This window comes from Cupressus sempervirens, chromosome 5 (assembly GCF_028749045.1).
Source record: "Cupressus sempervirens isolate cs-2001-9-10 chromosome 5, ASM2874904v1, whole genome shotgun sequence".
NCBI classification, from domain to species: Eukaryota; Viridiplantae; Streptophyta; class Pinopsida; order Cupressales; family Cupressaceae; genus Cupressus; species Cupressus sempervirens.
In genome coordinates, this window is record NC_143122.1 from 257,204,367 (window position 1) to 257,231,986 (window position 27,620).

The 27,620-nt window shown below is 37.8% G+C and overlaps 1 protein-coding gene across 2 annotated transcripts in view; it reads left to right on the forward strand.

Annotated features, from left to right (window-relative positions):
* The window catches only part of FMN/FHY (riboflavin kinase/FMN hydrolase), a 92,268-nt gene that overhangs the window by 58,880 nt on the left and 5,768 nt on the right, over nucleotides 1-27,620 (forward strand). For both annotated transcript variants that reach the window (XM_089829584.1, XM_089829585.1), the window contains exon 6: nucleotides 24,115-24,269. In XM_089829584.1, the coding sequence (XP_089685710.1) occupies nucleotides 24,115-24,269 (155 nt within the window). The remainder of the gene's footprint in view (nucleotides 1-24,114; nucleotides 24,270-27,620) is intronic.

A 27,620-nucleotide genomic window follows, 5' to 3' on the forward strand; every position in this document is an offset into this window, starting at 1 on the left:
CTTGCTTTCCAAGTTCAATGCTTTGTTATAAGCTTCTATGTATGACGACCGCGACACGATTTTCATTCTCTTCCGCAACTTTGGGCGTAGATCGTCCACAAACCATTTTTTTGAAGTCTGTCTGCCAGCTTATTTTCCATTTTGTTTATCAAGTCTTTTAATCTCTTAGCGTAGACGCGAACAGTTTCATTCTTCCCCTGCTTAGTATTGAAGATCTCGCCTACAATTTCATTATCATCGCGCAACAGCTGAAATTCTGCGAGAAACTCCTTTTTAATGTTATTCCAACTGTCTAGCTTCTGTTGATCTGTACTAGTAAACCAATCAATTGCCACCCCCCGTAGGGTGGCCGAAAATTGCCTCATCCAGTCGTCTTCATCAGTTATGCCATTTTCCCTCCAGATCGTTTCACATGTTTTGCAGTGTCTAATGGGATCGGCCATACCATTGCCATCGAACTTCGGTAGTTTCTTTTTTGGTCCCGCCATCACGATTGGTTTCTGTAAACAGGCGTTGCTCGGTCCTGCAACATTGACGCTGTTCACTCCCACACTGTGGCTTTGCACTCCCACACCAGCGATCTGCAATCCCACACCGGCAGATTGTTCTCCCACACCGGCAGACTGCACTCCCACACTGGTGGTCTGCACTCTCACACCAGCGGTCTCAACAGCTGCGAACCTTGGTGAAGAAGGGTCTTCTGAAGTTCTCTTGTGGAAGTGTATCCCGGACAAAGAGTTCACTCCATGCTCTTGCTCCATCGACACTTCGAGCTCTGCAAGTCGATGCTCTTCCATCTGGATTCTTTTCCTTCGGCGAACACAAATTCAAAAACTCCTCTCGTGCTTCTTCCACCAATTCCACCCACTGCCGAGTTTCCTCTAATAATTCTTCCGTGCTTCGGTTTCCGTTGGCAATCTTTTGGAATCTCCTTCGGCGTTCGGCTTTCTGTGCCAGAATTAAATTTTCTTGTGCAGTACGGATTCCATCTTTTCCCTTGGCCTTATTTCAATTCTTGTTAAGCTAATTTGGCATTAATTTTCATTCCTCCCACCTTCTAGGTTCATAAGGCAATGGCGCCAAATGTTTACCGCATAGGTTAATTAAGAAATGCACATAGATAATAAACACAAACAACAGAACTCCTTAGATTATTCGCATATGCCAGAATATTACATTATGCTTCATAAGATGAATGATTTACAATATACCCAGGCGGGATATAAATACTATCTGCTGAACCTTCTGGAAGGAGTTCGTCAACCACAAACATTATGTCCGCTACAAACTATTTACCAGTCGGCTACAAAATCTTTACCGACGACGTCGGCTACAGAATACAAAAACACTGAGGACAATCAAGTCGGCTGACACAATGTCTACCGACGACATCAACCCGTCGGCTACACAATATTTACCGACGACAAATGTGGTCTTTTTTGACATTTTAGGGCATTTGGAAAGGCAGAGTCCACTGGACGACCAAGTAAGGACAAACAAAAAGTTTTTTGTTTTAAAAAATAAAATTAAGCTATACAAAAAGCAGGGACAGGTGGTCGTCCTAGGTACGGTTAGGGGACTTCCGGACATCCCCTTTCCGTACTGGGGAGGACCTCTTCTTTCCCAGAAGTTCCTGAGTTTCAGAGACGTCCCTTGGGGTGATTTGCAAATCTTGAGGATGACTAGGGGATGTCCCTTACCTGTCCCCCCGTCCCCCTCTTGGAAACATGGGTTTGGGGAACATAGAAATTTAGTATGATTCCTCCAGCTACATGTTTAACAATATCATAGTTACTATTTTTGGTAAGTCAGCAAACTGACTTGCTATTTATATTAAGTCACCTAATAAAAACTTGCTATTTACAATATGACTCAAAAACATTTCCACCTTTGGTCTAGTCACCTTACGATGAGTGCCTTCATTGCGCATTGGATGATTATCCATGATGAATTAACCATAGCTAGTGGTTCTCCATTATGACTTCACATTCCCATAGTATTGGTGTACTTTTATGAATCTATTTTGAAGAAAATCAAGTCTATTATGATTATCATGGCTAAAGGTTTCATGGATAGTAGGTGCTAGTATACACCCAATATTGGGAAGCAATTCTTACTTGGTTAACTTATCTTTGTCATTCAGATTAGTTTAGTATATTTTTAGGTGCACAATCATATTCACGGGTTTAGGTTTAATTACGTATCTCTTGTTTTTTCCAATTATCATGCCATGATAAATTGGCAGTCTGAGAATAGATAAAACTTACCAGTTGGCACAAAACGCTTTAGAAATTTGTAGAATAGTTAGCATCATAGTGGACACAAAACAATTGAACAACTAGAATCTTTTTGACAAAATTCTTGAATTGGACATTGTAATGCAAAAATTTGAGAAGGGATATTTTAGTCGTATCAGAACTGGTTTTCCTGCTAGCTTGTGCCTTTCACCAGTGAAAGAGAAAAAAAGGAGCTATAATAGAGAACTCAGGATACAATGGCAGCCTACATAGGTTTTGGAAGGTGAGACAAAGTCCGTCATTGTGGGTTTACACGAGAGGTCACAACTAGAAAATAGTGTCAATAAGATAAGATAATTTTATTAATGTCCAACAAAAGACCACCAAGAGGGTCCAAGGGACTACCAAAACAAAGCAAAGGGTCAACCCACAACAGGAACACCAGACACTTTTTGAGGAGAGAAATAGGCAAAAAAAAAGTAAGAACCAACAACCAAGCAGAAGACCAACTAGCTGCTTCAAGTAACTAAGATAAAGTCTAGAACTGAGGGATAGGCCTTAGGGCAAGAAGGGACCCCAAGCTGTCTCTAAAGATCACTAGAAGAGGAAGCCAAAGTCTGCTACTGGGTGGAGGTCCTGTGAGGTCTCATGGTCTTGAAAAGTCTAGAATAGGGGTCAAGTGCCCACTTGCACCACACATAGGAGAGATCATTGCAAAAATGGAGGTGATGAGCTGATCGAAGTGCGGCCTCATGGTGAAATGATGTTGTAGAGAATGGTCTCAAACCCTTAGGACCTCCTAAACATAGAGTGTAAGGCACCTTTGGTTAGTATACTTGAAAAAGGAAGGGAGAGACTGAGTCTCTTTGAACAAGCAGTAGAATCTCCCTCTAAATTTATAGTAGATGTGGTAGCGGAAATGAAATGTGTCTCCATATTTGCTTCCCCCAAGTTGCAAAGCTAGCAAACCTTGTCTTCCCTAGCCAACTAATGGTCGGATTGAATGCAGAGCCAATGCAATGCCACTCTAAAGGAGCCAAGAGAGATGCATAGTGCATGTGACTAGCAGTGAGACAAGTACGAGGGTCAAACAACAATCCTATCCTATATATCGAGAAAGTGCTCTGCATAGAAAGCCATCCTTGGGTGAAGTCCCCCAAGGGGACTAATCCAAGTAGTGAGAAAATACCACCTTTAAATGTCCATCTTGATGTGTATATTCAGCTTTTGTCGGGATGATAGAAGATGAGAGGGGGCATCCAAAGAGTACTAGAAAGGAGGAAGGTGATCATTGTTGATCCTAATTGAACCTAGAAGAAATGAAGTATAAGTGAATCAACACCGAGCCTATCCTGACAAATTTGAGCCTGCAATAGCCTTTGAGGAGTGGTAGGCAAGGTAGGAATATCTGTGATGCCCTTTAGGAGAGCCTATGAACTGTAGGTGATGCAAGAACTAAACTAGGTTGAAGATGGTACCAAGTTTGAAAGGGTGGGGCCTTGAACTCAGCCAAGACAATTTTGTGCATTGTATATTGCTTGCATCTAATGATGTGCTAAAGGAGGGTCTAGACCCACTACATAGAGCCCTAGTCAGACTCCAACAAAGACAATCTCCACACCATAAAACCATAGAGCATTGTTGGTTAAATCAAAGTGTGCATAAGAGTCATTTTGGAAATAGCGTCTTGGAAGTGATGCTTGAAACATTGTCTCTCCACCAAGACCAAAGAGCCATACCCTTCTTTATACGAGGTTGTAGTGTCATTCTCATGCTAAAACAAGGGTCAAAGAACTTATCCCCTAGATATGTGCAAGAAGAAGATATCTCAACCTCTGTTCCCTAAAAAAAGAAGTGAAGGTGAGAGGTCTTCATCCAATTTTAGACTATCTGCATATCTCCAAGCATCTGGAGGAACCTCTATGGAGGAGAGAGAATCTGCCTACCACTTCTTGCTGGTCCATGTGACGACACCAAATCCTAAACTGAACACATTTAGAAGTTGACTTTTTATCGTCGATAGAGCTTGCCTAATCTGAATCTGTGAACCCATTGAGTCTAGATTAGAACTCTGAGAATAAATCCATAATCTGCAGTGCCTTTCACATAACGAAGCACACGCTTTGCTGCCATCCAATGATCAACCTAGGGAGTTGTCATAAAGCATGAGATGTAACTAACTACAAAGTTGATATCGAGCCTAGTAGTAGAGAGGTAGATGAGGTTGCCTACTAGTTGCCTGTATGTAGTATCATAAATGGGAGGAGATCAGGCTTGGCTGATAACTTGAGACCTTTCTCCATGGGTGTAGATGTAGGCTTGCAACCTTGCATACAAAATTTGTCTAACAAAGCCCTATCATATTTGTACTGAGAGATGAATATACCGGAAGACTTTTGCCAAACCTCAACACCTAGGCAATAATGCATGAGCCCAAGGTCAGTCATATCAAAAGATTGACATTAATTTTGTTTGATTCCCTAAATAAAAAATGTTGAACTGCTAGTGATGATCAAATAAACCACATAAATAACCAGAAGGATGATGTCACTATTAGTAGTCTTGATGTACAAATTTGAGTTTGAAGAACTCCTCTAGAAGCCTTGATCACTATGGTACACACAATTTTTGTGTACCATACCCTAGGGGTCTACATCAAGCCATAAAGAGCTTTCACTAATCTAAGAACCTGATATTCTTTACCAACAACCTTGAAACCAGGAGGTTGCGTCATGTAGACGTCTTCTTGTAGGTCACCATTTAGGAAATCACTCTTGATGTCCATCTGATGGACCTTCTAGCCAAACTGTGCTGCCATAGCTAGGACTAATCTGATTGTGCTCATCTTTGCAGTAGGAGCAAAAGTCTCCTCATAATCAATGCCCTAATGCTGAGAAAAACCCTTTGCAACTAAACGAGCTTTCTACTTATCCAAAGTACTATCAAATTTGTATTTGATTTTGTAAACCCATTTGCAACCAATGAGTTTCTACGATGGTGAAAGATCAGAAAAGACCTAGGTGTTATTCTTCAATAGGCTTTGGTGTTTAGATGTCATAGCTTGTTCCCAGTCTGAAATTCCTTAAGCCTAAGAATATGTTTGATGTTCAAACACACTGTGAATGTTGGCCATGAGAGAAAAGTTAACACTGTAGGTTTTCCTTTTTTCGAGTAGTTCTCCCATCAATGAGCTCATCATCTCGAAGATCAACAAGTGTCTTAGCCCACCACTTAGGCCAGAGAGGAGAATGACCAACACTAGGAACAAGAGATGCTCTATGATCAGGTTCCTCATCAGAAGAATTTGGATCAAACTTAGGTGAAGCATCTACAAATCTAGGTGATCCTATTGGAGAAGTTGGAGGTGTCTGTACAGGGATCACTGGTATAAGTGGAGTTGTTGGAGCTACTGGAGCCCTCCCATCAGTTGGACCTAATGGAAAAGCCCATCTCTCAAATCATGAGCCTTCATAAGCTGGTCTGCTAGATCAAAAATAGGATAAACAAGCATGAATGGTCGTCGTTTCTCTTCAAAGACTACATCACGATTGTACAGGAGATAGGATGTCTCAGTGTCAATCAAGCGATAGGCTTTGTGAAGACTACTATATCCAGCAAACATGAGTTTCTGACTCTTGACATCCAACTTGGTGCGTGACGCATCAGAGATCCAAACAAAAGCAAGAGAGCCAAAAACCTGCAGGTGACTGACTCTCGGCTTGCAACTTGACCAAGCCTCTTCCAAAGTCTTACCTTTGATTGCCACTGTGGGTGACCAGTTCAAAAGATAAACTGCAACATTAACTGCTTTTGCCCAAAACTTCTTAGGAAATGTCTGTGTTCGAGCATGGATCGAGCCATCTTGGTGATTGTTTTGTTTTGATGTTCAACTACATTATTCTATTGTGGTGTGTGGGGTGTGGTTAATTGTCGTTTGATGCCATGTGTATCAAAGAAGTTAGAGAATTCATTAGAACAAAATTCCCTCCCATTGTCTAACTTAAGAATAATAATAGATTTCCCAGACTCTTTTTCAACTAAAGCTTTAAACTTTTGAAATACAATAAATGCTCCTGATTTCTTTTCAAGGAAATATACCCACATTTTCCCATTGAAATCATCAACAAACAACAGAAAATACTTGGACCCAAAAACAAAAGGAGTGGCAATAGGGCCACAGATATTGGCATGAACAAGTTGAAGTACTTGATGTTGTCGGTAAATGTATAATGTAGCCGACGGGTAGAGTAGTATCCGAACGGGCGCGTGACGCTTGAGTCACCCCTTCGGAAAGGTATATGTACATGTCCGAGATGGACTTTGGAATGATGGGTTGTAATCGATAGATCATTGTAGTCATTGTAATCGGATTGTAATCTGCAAGTGCATACATGAATAAAGTACGTGTTCTGAATCGAATCGTGTTATACATGTGTTGAACTTCTTACCCTATGCGGTAAACATTTGGCGCCGTTGCCGGGGAACTTGGAACGAAGGAATGATGTGAAGATTGATGCCGAATTTGCCAAACAAAGATTGGAATAAGGTGAAAGATAAGAATGAACTAAGTACAGCAAAAGAAATTTTAATTTTAACACAACAAGCAGAACGCAGACAAAGACTTCAGCAGATTGCCGAGGGGCACCAAAGGCATGAGTGAGGCACTTGAAGCAGGTGTTGGACGTGAGGCTGTCTTGGTGGATGCATAGAGAGCTCGGGAGGAGCTGATCATCCAGCTGAAGGCAATAGGGTACCCAGGAGTGGGAAGCAGAGAAAGCAGCACGGGTGGCTATCAAGGTCAGCTAAGGAGATAGTATTGTGTTAGCAAAGGCTACAGATGCAATGTGGTTTGGAGACCAATTTGGTGCAGGCATGGGATGAATGTGAAAGTGATGCGACAGAAATAGATCTATCTTGTTGTAGTTAGTCAATTAATGTATTTTGTTGTTAATTTGTCTCATTTTTTTTGTAATTGTTGTCCGGAGACGACCTTTCTTTTTGGAGGGATGATGTTCTCGATAAATGTATAATGTAGCCGACGGGTAGAGTAGTATCCGAACGGGCACGTGACGCTTGAGTCACCCCTTTGGAAAGGTATATGTACACGTCCGAGATGGACTTTGGAATGATGGGTTGTAATCGATAGATCATTGTAGTCATTGTAATCGGATTGTAATCTGCAAGTGCATACATGAATAAAGTACCTGTTCTGAATCGAATCGTGTTATACATGTGTTGAACTTCTTACCCTATGCGGTAAACACTTGAGAATCTCTCTATGAATTGCCATTGGTGAAAGGTGTGTAATGTTGCTTCCCAGCTTGACATACATCACAAACTCTAGGCTGCTTTGCTTGAATTTTCGGCAAACCAAGAACAAGCTCTTCTTAAGAAAGCTAAGAGAGATAATGCACATTTAAGTGCCCATATCACTGATGCCAAAGTGTGCTAACAGAAGACTGCCAAGCAGCCACAACTAAGTATTGAGAATCACCAGAATCAGTAAGTCTGAAAAGACCATGACCCTCAAGACCTATTGTAACAATAGATTAAGTCACCCTATTAGTGATGGTACACTGATGTGAACTAAAGGTAACATGCAATTGCAGAGAATGTCGCAACAATTGATTGACTGAGAGTAGATTAAGTTCCAATCTTGAAATGTAGTACACATTGAGGAAAATGAGATTCCTCCCAGTAGACTCAATCAGAATGTTGCCTTTACTGACAATAGTGTACTCTTCTCCACCACCAAAAATAACAAAGTTTGAATAAGGTTGGTAGTCAGTGAATCGGTGTTTGCAGTGGGTAAAATGACGAGACCTGAATCAATATGCCAGGTAGACACCTTCACAAGATCTATAGGTCTTTTAGCCATGAAGGTGTAAAAGGCAGATTCTGGCTGCTTAGTGTGTTCTGCATTGTTCACTTTGGGTTGCGAATCTAATTGCTTAGATTGTGCAGCTAAGTGTTTTCGACAGTCAACCTTAATGTGACCATACTTGTGGCAATAGTTACATTGAATGTTCTTTTTTCTTGGAGCCTTCTGAATCTGGAGCAAAAGACTTATGCTAAGACTTGCATTTATCCTTCTGAAAGGATTTAGCAACAAAGGCTTACTCTGTGGAGGTGTAGCTGGAACTGCTATTGAACTGTTGTTTCCACTGATCTTGCTGAAGTAGAAGTGTGCAGAGATCTGTGAACTTTGGATCAACATCAGTAGAAGTTATGTTGAGAGTCTCAATAAAATGCTCATAGGACTTGGGCATACTTTTGAAGGTTATGACCACAATGTCCTCTTCCTCCATCTTGTGTCCAATGGAAAGCAACTCATCACGGATTTTCTGAATCCCATTCAGGTGTTCCTGGAGCAATTTCCTTTCTTCCATGATAATAGAAAACTAAGTGTTCTTGAGAAAGAAGGCTCTCCTTTTGTCTGATGTCTCATGAAGTTTCTTCAGATGCTCCCATATCTCAGCAACTGTCACTACAACACTTGTAGCTAGTTATAGTCGGATGCTTTGTAATGCCTAGAACAATCTGATTAGTATTATGATATTCAAAGATTCCTAGTATTCACTGATTCCATCCGCTATAATTCCAACCATTGGATTTTGAATTTCTCTCGAGCAGAATATTAGTCAGAGATACCATAGCATATTTTTCAATGAAAAAGCATGAAAATTTGTGAAGGCACATTCTTCGAGGCAAAAAATGGAAGATCTAGAAAAATTGAAGGGGTACTTAGAAAAGAGCTCAAAAAACCCATAAAGAATATGTTGGCAGATTTTGGATCTGCTGACTCAAAAAATGAGTCATGAAAATCGAGGCACCCAAAAAAATTTGATGACAACCTAGTTGAACTCTTGAAAAACCCACAAAGAATACTAAAAAATATTTCGAATCTAGTACAAAAAATTAGGGTTTTGAGCAATACCCTAGCCGACTGTAAAACAAACTCCAATAATGGTGGGTTTGGGCAAAAAAGTTGCAAAACTGGACCAGGAAAATGGCAGATTGCAGAGTTGTCAAGTGCTGTGTGGAGATCGCAGCAACATTGATAGGAAAAAATGAGAGTTTTTCCAGTGAATTGCTGCTCCAAACGAAAAAACCAGAGACACCCATCATGAGTTGTCTGTAGCCAAACAAATGGCTTGCGATTTGCAATAAAAAACGAGCTAGAGAAATCGCAATTTGCCACTCGAAAAATGATACCAGGAAATTGTGATTTGCAAATGGATGCTGTGATTTTCCAATTGTGAGGTGCAGGGGTTTTCCATTTGCGAGCTAGAGAAGTCACAATTTTGTACACTTGTATCCAAAACCCTATTTGAAACTAGGTATTTGGAGTAGATAAATTATGGAAAGAATAAATTCGAAAATAAGGGTTAGATAATTTCACCAAGATATTATTATTATTTTCCAAAAATTTCAACCTTGCTCTAATACCATATTACAAAGTAATTGGTAAAATACTTGCTTGATATTAACAAAGACTGAGAGCTCAATATATTCAAAAGAATGAAACAATGTTTCCTTAGGAAACAGTAGTAAAAAATAGAAACATTCTATTCTAGGTAATAGAAAGCTAACAATTATCTATAGGCTAACTAAATGTTAGAATCATTCTAATATTTATAATAGGTTGCAAATAGATAACCATTAACTAATAATAAAAGCTATCTATTATAGTAGGAGATAAAGGGAAACCCTTCTTCTCCCCCATGGTGCTCCACATCGAGTTTGACACCTCATAAGGGGTCTTAATGCTACCAACTATTGACTAATTGTCTCATGATGGTAGTCAACAAAGTTTCAGAAATACCATTGTCATGAAGTCTTTAGAAGCTGGCCATCTTGGGAAGAATATCAAAAGCCTTGCAGAAATCCACAAAGCAACAATAAACCTTTGAGGAACAATGATGAGCCTCCTCAATGATAGCCTTGAGAGTCAAGATGTGGTCCATGGTCTAAAAATCCGATCAGAGACCAGCTTGCCTTCTAGCCCGAATATATTGTTGATCCAACTCTTGAGATGGAATAGTATGCAAAATTGTAGTTGACGCCTTAGAGAAAGTATGCCCAACCAACATAGTCCTCTAATTGTTGGGATCTGAAGTAGGCTCAATCTTGTGTATCGGATGGATGATATGTCGTGACTATAAAGGGGGGAGCCCCGTGCAAACCACTATGTTGAAAAGGTCAGTAAGGCAAGAGCCCAAAACCGTGATGTTTTATTTGAAGAGTTCAACCTGGAACTCCTTATCCACAACCTTGCCTCTTTGATGTTGGTGAAGGTGAAAAGATGACACTGTTGGGGAGGGGTGACAATGATGGAAGGTTGGTTGGGAATATCATAGAGATTGGAGGTGCAGGAGATGAGTGAGCTGTGATGGACCAACGAGGAAAAAGGGTGTGCCATAAGGCTTGGGGTATTGAAGGAGTGGGGCCTGAAGAGATCAGCTACGATGTGAGATGAAGGTGCGTTTCTTGTAGCAGAGGAGTTGGCAGTGAGAGTGTTTCAATGATGTGAAGGAGGTTGGTGGTGGGGGAAGGCCGTGTGCAGAGTATAAACCTGCATTCCTCATCATACCACTGATTCATAGGGAAGCTTCTTTTAGGCTTTGAGAGAGGGATCAAAAAGGTGGTGTGGTGGGGAAAGAACAAAGGTTAGCCTTCCAAATGGATGCAGAGAAATGGTCAAACATTGTGGAGGCACACTTGAGGGTGAAGAAGGAATTCAGAGGAAGGAGTAGCCTGAGGTGCATGTAAAAAAGGTCCTTGACTTCACTTTCCAAACGAAGGAAGATGTGGGGAGGAGGGGGTCAGGAAAGGGAGAGGGGGGCGATGGTGAGGGGAGGAGGGGGGAAGGGGATGTCCAAATGGTAAAGTTGGGAGAACGGGGGTGATGGTAAAGTGGTTGATAGAGGGACTAAAAGAGGAACAAGAGAGGGCATAGTCCACCATACTCACACCCCCATAATGTGGTCAACACGTAAATAGATTTGGTGTCGGCAGGATATGGGAGGCCATTCAAGATCAACAAGTCTAAGGACTCACACAATTGTAGTAAATGACAACCATACCTTGTGAATGAACCCAAAGAATCATCTAAGGATCTCTGAAGTCCCAAAAGGGGACAAACCTGACTTGAAAGTGCAAATCGGTTTTGCCACATGGTTATGGTGGGTGGTCCACAAGTCCCTAGTTCATGAATTGAAGTCCCCAACAATAATAATATCCCCCATTGCAAAGAACCTAGTAATGCTGTCATATAAATCAATAAGGGCCCCCCCGCTCCAACCCATTATGTATAACATAGAAAGATGATGTTGACAAGAAGTAAAAAATGACAAAAATATCCATGAGATGAGTGGCAACCTACATAGACCTGGCATAGCTATCATAGTAAACCATAGATGTCGTACTTTGCAGACAGTTGTTGACCAAGCAAGCCACCCCACTGAACACTCTAATTTGGAGCTTCAAACCTTGTCCATGTAAGATGATAACTAGTGAAACCCATGACACCTAAAAGCTGATGAGTGAGGCTCTCATGAGTCTCAATAACCAGAAGGTCAACTGAACCAATAACGTCACAAAGAAAACCCTACATGGACCAAAGGATCCCATTGCCATTCTAGCGTTTAACATGTAGGGAACCAATATTACATTCCTTCGTGCCCAACCACGCCTGTGACCATCATTTAGTAGTAGCTACTGCTTGGGTATCCCAACTTAGGGGAAAAGAATCTCAAACCATTGCCTCCAAGTTCCTGATAATAGCCCATGTGTCGTTACGTCTTGCTGCCACCACAAGTTCTTGGTATTGTTTTAGTTCTCCAACTTGTGATCTGGTGAGATCCTCATCCAAAAAAATCTTTGTGGGTAGAGGGATCAATTTCCTTTGAGCCCTGAGAACTCAAAGGTAATCAACAAAGGACAAAAACAGAGGAAAAGGGTGTTGTCATAACCAATCCATGCTCTGTCTAGGGTGATATCTAAAAGATCCAATTGATCATTGAGAAAACAATAGTCCACAATAAGTGGATCAAAAGGGGAGGGAGGAAGGCCCTGAAGCTTCAAATTAAGTTTGCATGTTCATCTAGCTCGCTTTGCAACCAATTTAGCCTAGACCAACCCTTCAATCCCAGGCAAAGTTGCACTATTATTGTTGCAAACTGAAGCCCATATTTTCAATTGTGTTTTGGTATCAGACATTAGACAATTTTGTCAGCTATCTAATTCGGTTTGCTTGTCCTTAATGAGTGTAATGTCTGAGACCCTCATGAAATTGGAGTCCATGCTACTTGAGATCAAATTTCTCTGCTAATGTGGATGTGAGTTTCTTTGAGACCAATGCGTTCTTGGCATCTAGTTGTTGTTTATTGCCTCCAAATTCAGTTGACATGGCTTGCATTGTGTCTCGCATAAGCTGTTTCTTAGCCTCCAACCTGCAGACGTGTTCCAACAAGTTGGAAAAAGAGGACCCTTTGCATGATTTACGCTGGTAGGTCTGAAAGTGTTCTGAGGGAGGAGGATCACTGACTATTTCCATACGAGGACCAAGCCAAGGATCAGTGCAGCGTAGGACTGAGACTCGCAAAAAATCTCACTAACTGCCACTGAGAAACACTGAAGCCTGTAGAGATGCTGCTGCAAAGGAAAGTCCAACATCACGCTACCACAAAAACCCTAAAGCATCCCAGAATGCCGGAAACACAGATGGAAATTAGTGAAATCAGTAAAGTCTGCATCTATAGTCCAAAAATCATAGGCTTTGCTCAACCAGAGATTGCAAGAGTCTGATAAACTGAGAGTAAAACTGAAATCCAAAGACAAAAAAAGAAGTAAGGTTTGACTGCAACTCCACCCTGAAAGTGGCCCCAGAATGCAAGGGAAACCAGAAGGAAAGGAACAATATTGAAATCTTGTCAATCAGTAGTTAAAAAAAGGGAAATAGAAATGGGTGAACAAAGTGCCAAAGATAAGGGGGAAGAGATCTTTTTGAGTTTATCAGAGACTGGTGAAAGGGAAACAAGCTATTGAGAAAAGTGCTCAACAACAAAAGCAACGTCTACATTTATTAACAAAAATGATGGCCTGTCAGCAAGGTATGAATGTTGGTGCAAACACTAATGGTTGTAGTAGTGATGTTTACAACCACTTATGCCTTAGGATGAGACACTTACCCAACATGGGAAACAAGGATCACAATAATGACCTTAGAAGGAAAGTTGACAAGCTTAGTTTGCTTTTCTTTGATGGGTAAAAGAAGAAGCGACCATGCACTTGGGTTTAGAAGTTTGACCCATATTTTTAGCTAAACCTAATGACCGAAGATGAAGCAATCAAATATGCTATCTTACACCTTAATGGAGTTGCACAGGCATGATATCATTATGAGTTAATCACTGTGGGCCATGATAAAATCAGTTCACATGTTGAATTTACAAAGAGACTTATAGGGAGGTTTGATGAGAAAGACTCATAACTCCATTTCAAGGAGTCAACACAACTGGGACAATAGGGTACAGTTGATAGCTATGTCGTTGATTTTCAAAGGCTCTTTATGATGGTCACTGAGATATCTCACTGAAGATATGTCTTATTCATGGATGAATGGACAAATCCTTTAAGGAGTTGTGCCAAAGCCCTTAGTTCTAGTTCACTACAAGAGGTAGTCAAGAAATCTATGTACATGGATTCAGCTACTTCAAAGAACAAATTATGGCAAGAAGCCACTTCAAAAGAAGTAAACTAAAAGGAATAAAATAGATAATGAAACTACAGAGGAATTATGAAGGTGGAAATTGTGTTTTAGTTTCAAGGATCCTTAGGAACTAGGACATAGGTGTCTTGGTAAAGGAAAGATACATTGAAGCTGTCGGATAGTGAAGAGGAAGAATCCATCGAGATGGATCAAGACAATAAACCTTTGAGTTAGAGGAGGAGCAACTTCCTGATGAGAACTTAGTCAATGGATAAAAGGGGTGGTACCATTGCCACTGTATTTACTATACCATGTTATAATATTATTTGGGTGCGAGATTCTTTATATGGACAAATAGTGGTTGTGATGCTCGATAGTGGGGCTACCCACAACTTCATAGATGCCACAAGGGGTTTGCAGATCATAGAACTTGAGGGATTTGATTTTTAGGTGGCTAGTGGTCATCAACTTTTGTGTTTACACAAAATTCCCCAATTGAGTATCACATTGGGTAGTCGCCCTGTTATTGACAATTTTAATGTGGTAGCATTAGATGTTACAGATGTCAGCATTGTTAATTAGTAAATGGAATCTTTAGACAATTATTCCCGAAGTTTCAAGAGATCATAGTTTACATTCAAGGTGGATGGGAAGAAAGTGGTATCGAGTGGCATGTCCAATGGTGTGCCCAAGGTTGTTTCAGCAAACTGGATGGAAGCGATTTTTAGGCATGGTGATGTTGCATGGGTGATGATGGAGCCCCAATTTTATAAATTAGGACCTCCATTTATATACCATCTTTCATCCATATCACTATCATTTCTATCTTCTGAATCATTAGCTTGTTGCCATAAGGATAAAGCTTTATCTGATTAGTTATGATATGCCTTCCTCTTTTATTCCCAAATTACATGTTCAAATTTCATACACCATTGTGCTATGTAAAACTGATTCTAAAGAGGCTTTCCTTTTCACATGGAGTTCTATACAATTTTCCTCAGCCATGTAATTTTGCATTACAGCTTTTGCTCATCCATATTTTTAGTCAATTCGTTTTAACCTAAGCCTTGTTTGAACAAACTGGACACACAATTCCATTACACTTCCACGTATTATCTGCAAATAGCAATAGATTCTCTAACCTTTATTTTATAATTACTTCTCGGTTATAAAAGTAAAGCAGATCTATGATCTCTGAGTATGAAACTTGTGATTTTCTTCTCACTTTATAAAAGCACACTCTACAGATGGTTGAAACTGATCATGACAAAACTAAGAAATTGAAGAAAACATTCACACAGAGGATTCCAAGTCTGTGAGTGCTTTCATTCAAGGAGAAAGATATCTATGAATCATAGTTACCAATGACATCAATCATTAAAATTTTGGCGTTTGGCAGATACAGAAATACAAAGCATGTTGCAGCATTAAAAAATTAAAAAAACTTGCAATAATGTTGAACAACGAAGGTTCTGATGGAGTCAAAATCCTGGAGTGATATCAGTATCTCTGCAGCGACAATGACTTTCAGAAATATGACGGTCAAGAGATGACGTGAGGCAAAAAAACATGAAACATGTATCGGGAGTATGCAGCAAGAACAAACACAGAAATATTGCCCAGTCATATGAGTCACGATGAATTCTCAATAATGCAGAGATGACTAATACACCCGGATGGGGTCTAGACGGGAAGATATCTTGATACATAACGACATTATATAGAGACATGAAGACCATGCGAAAATGAAACCAAGCGCTTCTAGGTAATAGTCCTGTTGCCAAACATCACGGGAATGAGATATGTTTGCAGTCATATCTAATACCAAGAAACATAGAACATCCGGCTGTAGCGAAAGAATTCAAGAAAGGTGTCCCTACTATACATTGAGATATATCGCGACAGTATTCAAAAATGAAATACTCTTATTGAAAGATGTCCACGAAGGGCAATGTGAATTTTGAACCAAACAAAAGATGTCGTATTTAATCATTACCATGATGTAATTATCTGAAGCATGTCAAATAGAGGATTAAGAGACTCTAAAGACAAATAAGGAATTGGTCTAATAAACCGATAAAGGAGCAACCAATTTGTTCGAGTGTTGAAGGAACCATGCAATTATAAACTCTCCAGCGGCAAAAAGCATTGGTATACGTATCAAGTTTGATAAAATTCTTTCAAGTTTGATAAAATTCCGTATCATTTAAGATATAAATAAGGTGATACTCACAAGAACAAAAGATATTCGAACAATCATATTCTACAAGAAGTATTTTACATTATTTGTCTGGAGGAATAAGGGTTATAACATGGCTTTGTAATTTGAATTCTATTATTTTATTTTAATAATAAAATAAAAAGTCTTTTGTTTATTTTTAAATGGCATGGAGAATTAAACTGGAGATGATTCGTCCTTCATAATCATTTTTTGAATTTTGTATACAATTTAAATGTTGGATAAGTGGACGTGGTCATTTAATATCTTACACTCGATTATCACAGATATTGTGAAATATCAAATTGTTTCCGTATCTGTGTCCAATTTGTCTGCCTACTAGAAGAGTTGAAGTTCAATTTGGACTAATTTAAGATTGCACAATATTGGGTCTGTCGCATCTTGATTATTTAATTGTTGGTAGTAGAAGTGCATAGAACATTGTAAAGTTGTACATGAAAATCTTCACTGAAGTTGACTCTGTTGCCCAAATAAGTTAAAGCACTAATCTACTGGATTTATATTTGAAGTAGAAAATCTATAACATCCTTCTTACAAACCTCAAATCCATTATTAATAAATCTTACACAAAACATTTGTAATGTCCCCTCGTCTAGATCTTGGATTGAATGTTAGAATCTTTACCAAGTCTCTTGTCTTTGACGTATGCATATGTTTAACCACTATTATATATATATATATATATATATATATTATATCTTTACCAAGTCTCTTGTCTCTTACGTGTGTATATATATATATATATATATCTTGTCTTTTACATATGCATATGTTTAACCACTACTATATATATATATATATATATATATCTTGTCTCTTACATATGCATATGTTTAACCACTACTATATATATATATATATATTAGTATATCTGGATTTCCACTTGGAAATTCAAAATTCAACTCAAAATATCTTCTAATCTTTGAGTTCCCTCTCAAGAGGAGCTTGACTTCGATAATGGATGTCCTCTAAATATTGAACTCTCTATTGCTCTCATCTGTTTCTAGGAAAGAAATACATATGTTATACCTATTCTTGAGTTGGAGTTTGGTTTGACTACTATAATATTATTTTGGTCTTGATATCTTATTCTTTCTTAATTTATGAGGTTCCACCATTTTAATCTCAACTACTAACATCTGATTGTGCCATATATTGATTAGAATTTGAGCATATCATGAATCGATTATAGTATAAGCACTTCAACTAGTGGTAGTTGATATCCATTAGTATTTCTTATACGATTTTTATTATGGTAGTGGACCTTCATAATTGCTCTCATCCTTCTCATAAATATATTGATTATATATATATGGGACTCGATATACATTGGTCAACGAACTGGTTAATGGTTAAATGCTCTCCATAATGGCTATCTTATTTAGTTCCTTTGTAAGCCATCACCATCATAAAGGTTATGGTTTTGTTGTGCATATGATACCACAGGACTTCTGCTCAGGAATATGCCATAGAATTGTTCACTCTGAGCTCTCTATACAAAACAGAAATAAATTATTCTGAGATATAGGATGTTGGATATCCTGGTTTGATTGTTTAAGTATATTTTTCCTACTACAGTTCTCTTGATTAATTTTTTTCTCTATAATGATCTTGTTGCCCACGTACACCAGTCATGGTACTCCTATTTATATGTCATCTTTGAACTCCTCATTTGTCGGATATTATTATTAATGTTGGCGTGCTTGTAGACCTTCTCTTCTCTCCTCAATCTGATCGTTCATTCTTCTTGACGTTGCTGGCTATCTATTGTTCACCGTTATCTAAGGGATCCTCATGAATAATTGCTAATTAATTTATTTGTATTTTGGTCTTTACCTTTTATTTCTTCGATTCTCTTCTATCCTGATATTATAATCGTGGATGTGCAGATACTGGTTTTTTAATCTGCGTACATGACTATGACAAGGACATTACGGGATGCTGAGTATATAAAACTGGGTGCTGACTGTTATTCATTTGTTCTCCATAGATGTCTTCATCCCCTCTCTAATCTTCAAATCGATGCCTTGTATTGTCTCTGCACTGTGTCGGGTTTATAGTTTTCAGTGTTGTATGTAACGTGGAGTGGTGATGCCCCCTTAGATTGAACTTGTTCTTTGTATAAATATGGAATTATAGATTATATGAAGGACACAACTGTATGATATCATTTATTTGATTATTACTACTAGTAATAATATATCTAATTTATATAGTTATTATTTGTCATATGTATGTTTAATTAGTTCTATCAAACTGATTATAATAATACTTGTGTCAAGTTTATTTGTACTATTCAGCATTCCTTTATTATATTTAATTATAATCATATATCATAGATAATATGATTGTATTGATTAATCTATATTATATGTTACTAATTCTCTTATTATATTTATACTATAGAATAACAAATTATATTTATAATTTGCTATTGTTTGTTCTATTATTAATTTATTATATATCACATATATGAATTATAGTATTGTATTTATCATATTAATTATAATCATATAATATATGATATTAAATTATTATAATGTTTATAATAATAACTAATAATATAATTTATTATTATATATTATGTCATTAATTTATTTACTATAAAATAAATACAAGGACATGACAACATTCAATTATTTCAAATACTCAGCATTCAGCAGCATTTTGGTTGAGTTTGAGGATTTTCCCAGTCAGAGAACTACAAAGCTTAAATTCATTATAGAAAAGCCTTGAATCAGGAAGTTAGTGTTTGAGGTGAAGGTTTACCCCTGGGTCTAGAGGAGCCTAAAGTGCAGGGGAATCGAGAAGTATTTTCGTTCATTGGCCAGAACTGATTGCGGAATCCTATCAGAGAAGTGGCAGGCTCTTGGATTTCCAATTTGCGGTTTTGGGAATCAATAGGTGGCATAATCTTTGGTTTTCTTTAAGCCATTTGACATAAGATTTAAGCATTACAAAGATGACTTATAGGCAGTCTTGCATAGTCATAACATGGTTTTCAACAATATAAGTTTTACTTTATAGCTGATTGAAAGTGTGTACTTTTTCATGTTTAAAATTCCCAAAGTCAAGCATTATTTGATGCATTGGATTTGTATTACTCAAAGATGCAAGATGAAATTGTAAAACATTCAATTTTGTGTAATGCAAGTTCATGAATTTATTTTCTAGTTTGGTGGTAAATCATTAGTTTGTATGGAGAAGGAAAAAGTGCTCCGATCTAGAGATTGGTTAAAGTCTTAAGGGATGAACTTTACCTTGTGCCATCTCACTTAACTAGCATGCAGAGCTAGGGAGATCAAGTATAGTTTGTTGTAGGAGAGTTGCTTGGTTGTTCTTGAGTGTTTAGATGCAAATGTTTAATGTAGTTTAAATATTCAATGCAAATGAATAGTAATAACTAAGGTAGATCAATCGACAAAGGGCTATCAGAAACAAAAGACCTAAATGCAGAGAAGAGACTCTGTAAGCTCACTGCCACAGACACTAGCGCGAGTCGTGGACAGTAACATGGGTGAGGGATGCCAGCACAATGTGTGCACGCCCTGTATGGATAATGTAGAGACTAATGATAGAAAGTAAACAAACTAACATAATACTAACTACTGTGCGTATGCGAAAAACATTAAGGAACAAAATCGTAGAAACGTGTTTTCTTGATGTAAATGACAAGGAAAGGATAGAAGAAAATTCAATTCGATGGTGGACGAAGTAAGTCCTTCTACAAAACTTGTATGCACAAAAACAAGAAAAATGGCTGGGGCTGTTTGGAGACTTGCCATAGTCAAGTCCTTGCTTTGGTATTTATTGCTCCACAACAATCAAGTAGACACAAATTTGGTGATAGATATTCGTATGCAAAACAATATATATGATAATAATAAAAGAAGTGGATGAAGATAGATGATATGCTAACAAGAACACAATAGAACAAAGTAAAGCGACTCCCCTCAACAAGATAAGAGCGCAAATGGAGATGGAGGAGCCAAAGTTTGAGTGATAACGTGAACTTGAGAGCAAAAAGCAGTGAGCAGTAGCTTGAAGATGATATGAAAAGAATAAAATCAAGAGAGACCAAATGAATGCAATAGGAGGCAATATATTGCATGCGGATCGAATCTTGTGCAGACAATCTCATTATTCGGGTGTTACTAATGCACGTTGACAATTTGTAATGCCAACAACCTGCTGCAGATTCACGGACGCTAGTGTGCTGAGGGAACGTGTCCACGGTGCGCACACATTCTGAGCCGTCTAGGTATTGTGGCTGGGATTCTATAGGGGGTTATGAGTTGGCGAATGCAAATGGATGACAGGGCTTATGTGGCCTTTGAGTCTTAGGCTAAGGTAGGGGTAATGAGGAATGACAATTTACACTAGAGTGCAAATTTAGGCCATTAGAGTTTGCAATTCTTCTACTGGTTAATCTAGGTGTGCTTCAGGTTAAGTCCCATTTCTCACATTGATGGTGCTCCTTCCAGCATCTGACATATTGAAAACTGTTGTGTACTTCAAAACTGGTAGCAAGAAGAATTCAGCTGCTGCTAATTTTTTTGGAAAAAAGAAGCCAAGTGAGAATCTGTGTCTAGTGAAGTGAAGAATGGTACTTGGAATAGAAAGAAATGATTAGAGGAGATGCAGTTTCTTGCAAAACAAAATACAAGGAGGTTGATAAAATAGAGAAAAATGAAATTAAAAATGGTTATTAACCACTATAATTGTTTGAGTGTTATGTAATAGGAATGAATTGGAAGATGATATGAAGTTCTGGAAAAAAAATGTTAGAACAATCAAGTAAAAAGAGTCTAAATTCATAAGAAGCATGACCCTTTCATAAATGATACGAGTGGTCATATTGGAAAATACAGTTGCTGCCGATCAGAGATTTGAACCGTATCTAGTAATGGAGACATGATTCAAGACTTGAAAACTTGTAGACATTTTTAGCTCAGTTTTATGTTTGCAAAAGCAATTGAAGATTAAATAAAAGGGGATGTAAATTTCTTTCACTTTGAAGAGGTTACAACTGTTGCCACCACCGTATGAAGTTATATAAGCATTTAATAATGCATATGGTGAGAGAAAGTGGTGTGAAAATAGAAATAAGGTAACAAAATTTGGGAGGTATGTAACCAAGATGGTGCTCTAACAGCTTCTACGGTAGACTGATTTCCCAGTTTGTATAATGAATTATGAGATATATTCAACAAACAAAGACAAAGATTCACAATCTACCTATCTCTAAGTAGTGACCATCCATGATGTTGAAACTTGAGACCCTTGATGTGCAATGGTAGCTGTCATACAGAATAAAGATTTAGTTTTTACTAATGTGGGACCCTTCAGCTCTTCTCCAAAAATGCATATACAGAGAGCATTCACCAATTTTCAAGGAGCCCGGGACTGTATGGCAGTATTACAGGAAGAAAGTTCCGACAACATGAAAAATGACTAGAAATGCATATGCTAAATGCTACTAGAGAGCACAAAATAAATACCTTTGAAAATGTGATTTAGTACTGTTGGAGGCATTGAAGAGCAAGGTAGAAGTTTTGTCTATGATCATTCTGGTATATTTAACAACTTTAGTGCATATAGCTGTGAGGACAAGTAGAAATGAGTGACAGTGAGGACAGGTAAATATTTCTGTGCTTGTATAAAAAATTTCCTTGATGAGAATTTATGTTGAGCATAAAAGATTGGGAGGAGCACTAAAGTATATGATAAGGTGTGAAAGGGGTAGAACAAGCCTAAGTACCACAAAAATAAAGGGTAGTATTTAACTAAAATTTAGGTTCAGCAGGTTAAAGGCTGGACAGACCTAAAATTTATGACCAGTTTAGGAGTAGGAGAAGGGAATTGTAGGAAAATTGTGGTGGAAGCTCTGTGCAAAGTGGAATTCATCAATGGGTTAGCATGATAATATAATAAGCAATTTAATATCATCTGGAATGGAGAGGCTCACTTGATACCCTTAAAGATTGGCGTGCATAATGCAATTCTAAAGTATACCTCATTCACATTGGATAATATGGAACGTACCCAAATTTTCAATATGATATCAGTGGATGCTAAAGTAAGAACTGTTGTGGCACAGGTCAGTGAGACAGAGAGTTCCAATAGTACATTTCCCTTTGCCTCTCTCAAACTAATTATGACGTACCTGATGTGTACCATTATTTTGAGACTAAAATACTTCCTAAAGTTCACAAAGCTATTGTCACAATCATGTCATTTACATATAGAGACAAATTATTCTTAAAATATGCCGAGAAAGTTCATTAGGACTTTTATATGGTTTGGAATGACAATCAAGCTTGAAATTCTTAAAATTGAGTAAAGTTATATGGAAAATGGTACAAAGCATTATACATTTGAATCTTTGATTTGTCAAAATTCTCCATCAAGCATTGCAACACAGCATGCTGCAGCAAGTTAGTGTTGATTTTTGTGCTTGTTTATCCACGGGCACTGATTTTCCCTCCTGAGTCCCAACCATACCCAATCCACCATCATCTCCCATGAGCACTGCTGCTGCTTCTTTGATAGAACTGACTCTGTGTATTTATCTTCAATACCCAGAGGACGTTTAACTCTTCCTATATATATATATGGCGCTCCTTCACCAAGGGTCACCACTCTTCACATGTGGTTCTGTTAATAACTTAATTATAATCTAATAACCATGTTATATTATTATATAGTATAGTTATTATTATAATATTTATCTCGTATAATTAATTATATAATTATATTATTTCAATAAATATAATAATAATAATTATTATGTTTGTGGTTTTTGATAGAGGAAAGCTGTAGGTGGCTGTTCTCTTGCCGTCTTTTTTCTTAGAGATGTCTATCTGCTGTTACTTTGCTGTGACTGTATATGAGCCAGCCTCCTAGTTTTGGCTGCTTTTAATATCAGAAATAATAATTGTTATATTACTACTATAATTATATTACCTCAATAATTATATTATTAATATGATAATTCTATTATAAGTATAAATATAATTATTATATTATCAAAATTATATTCACACAATCTTTATGTTATCAATGTTGACGTGGAGGAATCCGACCATAGGTACAATAACATTAACACTCTCTCTTAGCTAGGGACAAATACTTCTTGATTACTTCTGGTTCGTTGTCCAAATGCTAACATCAACACTCCCTCTTAGCTAGGGAGGATGATCTTGATAGCTTATGTTTTGTCCTCTGACGCTAACATCAATAGTTAGTACGTTGTATACAAGCTTGAAGCAATACATGGGATTATAATCTATAGTACTCCATAAATGGTTCTTAGTACAAATATTAAAGATGAATTTGGTGTGTGTCTTTAACATCTAGTTTCCTCTCTATTGCTGAAAGGAAGCTTGAGCTATAAGATTCAGGGTTCTGTTGCTAGCTATTTGAATTGAAAATTATATCTCGCATCCTGTCTAATTGATTAATTACAGTTTCTCATGTGGTTCTAGTTTTTAATAGTGATTCATGCAGCTTCTTAGTATATATTCAATGGCTGGAAGCCTGGAGGCATCAAACCCTCTCTAGTCTTGTATGGCAAATTTAATTAATAACTTCAATGGCTCAAAATGTTTTATGCATACATTTTAGAAATTCAATAAATTTTTACTAATATTTGAGATGGACTATTGTCTTCTAATTCAAATTTGTCAAGATGCCAATTCCATTTTCAGTTCCATGTCAGATCTATTTACACCACATTACACTTATCTTTAGAACTTAATGAGGTTATCGTTTATTTAGATGCTAGAAACTGGAATTGGGTTTTAATTTCTTTGCACATCTAAAACACAGTTGTGCATATGATATTTGAATAAAATGCTGCGTTTTCAAAAAAACTTGTATCAATTGATAAGTTCTCTGATTGTAATGATTTTCATATGTAACAGGCCTGGTGTTAGAGCTGCAAAGGCTGCTGGGATGGAGGTGGTAGCTGTGCCATCTATCCCAAAAAAAGTTCATTTGTACACGGAAGCTGACACTGTGCTGAGCAATCTGTTTGATTTGCGGCCTGAAAACTGGGGTCTTCCACCATTTGAAGATTGTAATTATCTGGTCTATCAATTTTCTCTGATTTATTCTGTATCATTTAAAACCAAAATGAAAATTGTAGTCATATTCATTATATGCAGAAGTGAATGAGACCTATAGAAAAAATTTTAAATGACAAAATCAAATAATGGTTGAAATTGTACAAAGTACTTACTACTCTAGAAATTAATCCTTTGTATTCTGATATTGGCCTGTAGAGTGTTTGATAAATCTTTTCAAATGATGGAGGCAGCCAATGGGGCCTAATCACGTTTCCGTAGCTTTATCAGGTGCTAATGTGGATGCCTCTTTACAAATCTCTTACCAACTTCCTGATGCAGAGAAAAAGTACTAGGCAATATTTCTTGGAGAAACAGTTTCTGTTCCTACCACGCCTGGCAGGCATAGAGACAAATTTTGCAGTGCCAATTATGGTCATGCATGACATTTACATAGTATAGGGTGCTGGTTCATACCTTAAGCCCTAACATGCCAAAATCGATCCTACATTTTAACTTCAAGCCCTCTCATCAGAATCATTTCAGCCCTGGAAAGCAGTCCAAAAGGTTTTCCTAGAGGGAAGGAAGTGGCCTCCTTTTTAAAAGCTACTTTGTTCTCATTTGGAGTGATTTTCTCTTAGTGATCAAGGTTGTTAGTTCCCAAATCCTTAAATCTAAGTTGTTCCTTTATGCCAGGGATGTCAAACTCAGGACAACTAACTTGCAGCTCGTGATTAATAAGTATGAGTAATTCTTTCTTCTGTTTTAGGCTATACTAGGCCAAGGGAAATATTCCTTGAGTAATTCTTTCTTCTGTTTTAGGCTATACTAGGCCAAGGGAAATATTCCTTGAGGTGTTATCTTTAAGAGAATCAAATAGAAATGACAAGAGAATGGACCTGAGACAACCATAGACATTGTATATGCCAATTTGATTATCAGTAAGCACCTATATGTTGGTTTGTTGATACAAGGACTTAACACCTGCATTAAGCAAACGCATAGGCATGTAAGGAGTCCAAAGTTATTTCCTTATTAATGCTTAATGATGTCCACCTTTTAGGATACACTCATGCATGGATGTGAAAGAACAATAATGCACTCCACTTACATTTAAGCTTGCAAAAATCTAAAATAGGGTCTATGTTTCAAAACCAAAGAAGAATGTGTATGTAATCAAGCAGAAGACACCTTGACTAAGATGACAAGTGATATGCCTCACAATCTTATACATAACTTAGCTTCATCCATGTATACTAAGACCACATAGAATTACAGCATATGTAGTTGAACATAGCTTTGTAATACATGAACACACACAAACTTCATATATTTCCTGATTAAGATGCCTTACAAAAGTATTTGGAAGTATTTTGGCAATCTTTCAGCTCACAAACTATTCAAGAGTAGAAATAAGATCACAAAATGTAACTTGGATAGCTAATAAAACCATCAAGAGCTCATAAAATGCTCACAAAGGCATTCAAATGGATAACAAATCTGCACGTTAAAGCTGGTCCTTGAAGAGTACAGTCATATTAGATAACAATGGAGAAAGCCTAGAGAACTACAATTGGAATGCACTTGGTCTACAACAAGATATGGAAACATCAAACTGCATCTCTCTCTCTATGTTTTTCAACCCTTTTTTATCTATCTCGTATGCAAAATGAAAGCTGCATATATTTGTCATTGCAACATCCTTGAATGATCTTTTCGGGAGAGTAAGAGTCATTTGCAAGTGTACTTGTCACCCATACCTCCTAGCATCTTATTTATATGAGATTGGTATGTGAAGCTACACCCCTTGCATCGACAACTATATCCTCTAGGGTTCCCCATGTTCTGAGAGGTATTTGAGAGCCTTCCTTGTCTTATTGTATTGATTTAGAGCCATTAGTGGCTTCCTTGGTTATGCAAGGAAGTAGGTAGGGTTTCGTGCTCAAATGGAAGGGGTTTAGAATTTTTCATGACAAAGTTTTGGATATCCACGAGAATAACACATGGGACACAGGGATTGGGAGATTGGGATGCAAGGGTGGATGGGGAAACAAAAGTGTTTGGGACCAAGGAGGAAGAATAGATGGATAGTGAGATTTGGAGAATTTTGATGCCAAAGAACAATTTTTCCATAGGTAGGCAAGCATTAGAAATCACGGAGGTCCAAGGAGAATGCAGGATCAGAGACATTTGAGAAAATGGGATATTCACAACCATAGAATGAAATAGGGAGAGGGAAAGGAAATCTTGGAAACTAATGGAAAATAGGAATAGGAATGTGGGATCGAGATCTTGAGATAGTTGACATGAGTTGGAATAGGAGATGAAGAAATATGCAACTCTATGAGCAACTTTGAAGGAGAAGCAGGGATTTGGGCTATGGGATACTTGATAATAACCCAGAGGAGGAAAAGAGAAAACCGGAGTGACACCTAGAGTTTTGGATTTAGGGATATGGGATAACTTGTGTCATTAGAAAAAGGGATGGATTTTTTTGGGAGCCTACAGATGGCTTGAAAGGGTGAGCGAGGACCAAGAATTCTAAATACTGATGTGAGCTAGGATCAGAGATCTAGAATTCTCAATACCACAGTCTTGAGAAAAGGAAGGATTGAAGCCCATTAGGGTTTGCGGTTTGAGGTTTTGTGATGCACCTTCCTCTAGAGAGGGTGGAAGGGAAGAGTTTGAAATCTTGCCACATAATAGTGATAAAAAATTGTGGAAAGTGGGGGCTTGGAGGGAAGTTGACTAAAGAAAGAGGAATTCCACATAGCTTCCATGACCATCGGGTTAAAAAACAACAAAATGCCATAAAATCTGAAGAGACACGCTGATTCAACAGAATATCATTAGAATGAACAATGGGAGCTTGGGGGTCAAGGGGAAGACACACCAAGAATTAAAACTTTAGGACCCTAAAATGTGGCGAATTGAGGACTTGAGGAAAATGAAGGAAAATGGCACTAGCATGGGAATGTCCAAAACCTAAATGTACAAAGAGAACAGGGGTTTGGAAAACGAGCAACTTGTGAGAAAGGCACCAAGGTAAGGGAAGACCCAAAAACTTGCTCAAGGACAGAAATTAATTCAAACACTGTCATGCTTAGATTTGTTTTTAGAGTTTTGAAATTTAGAAACATGGAAAAAGTATGAGAGTCAAAGAACAATGCCAAGCACAAATAGGGAACTTGTGAGAAAGGCACCACAGTAAGGGAAGACCCGAAAACTTGCTCAAGGCCAGAAATTGACTTGAACACTGTCATACTTGGATTTGTTTCTGGAATATTGACATTTAGAAACATGGAAAAAGTATGAGAGTCAAATCACAACACCTAGCACAAAATTGATCTAGGAGGTTGCATTAA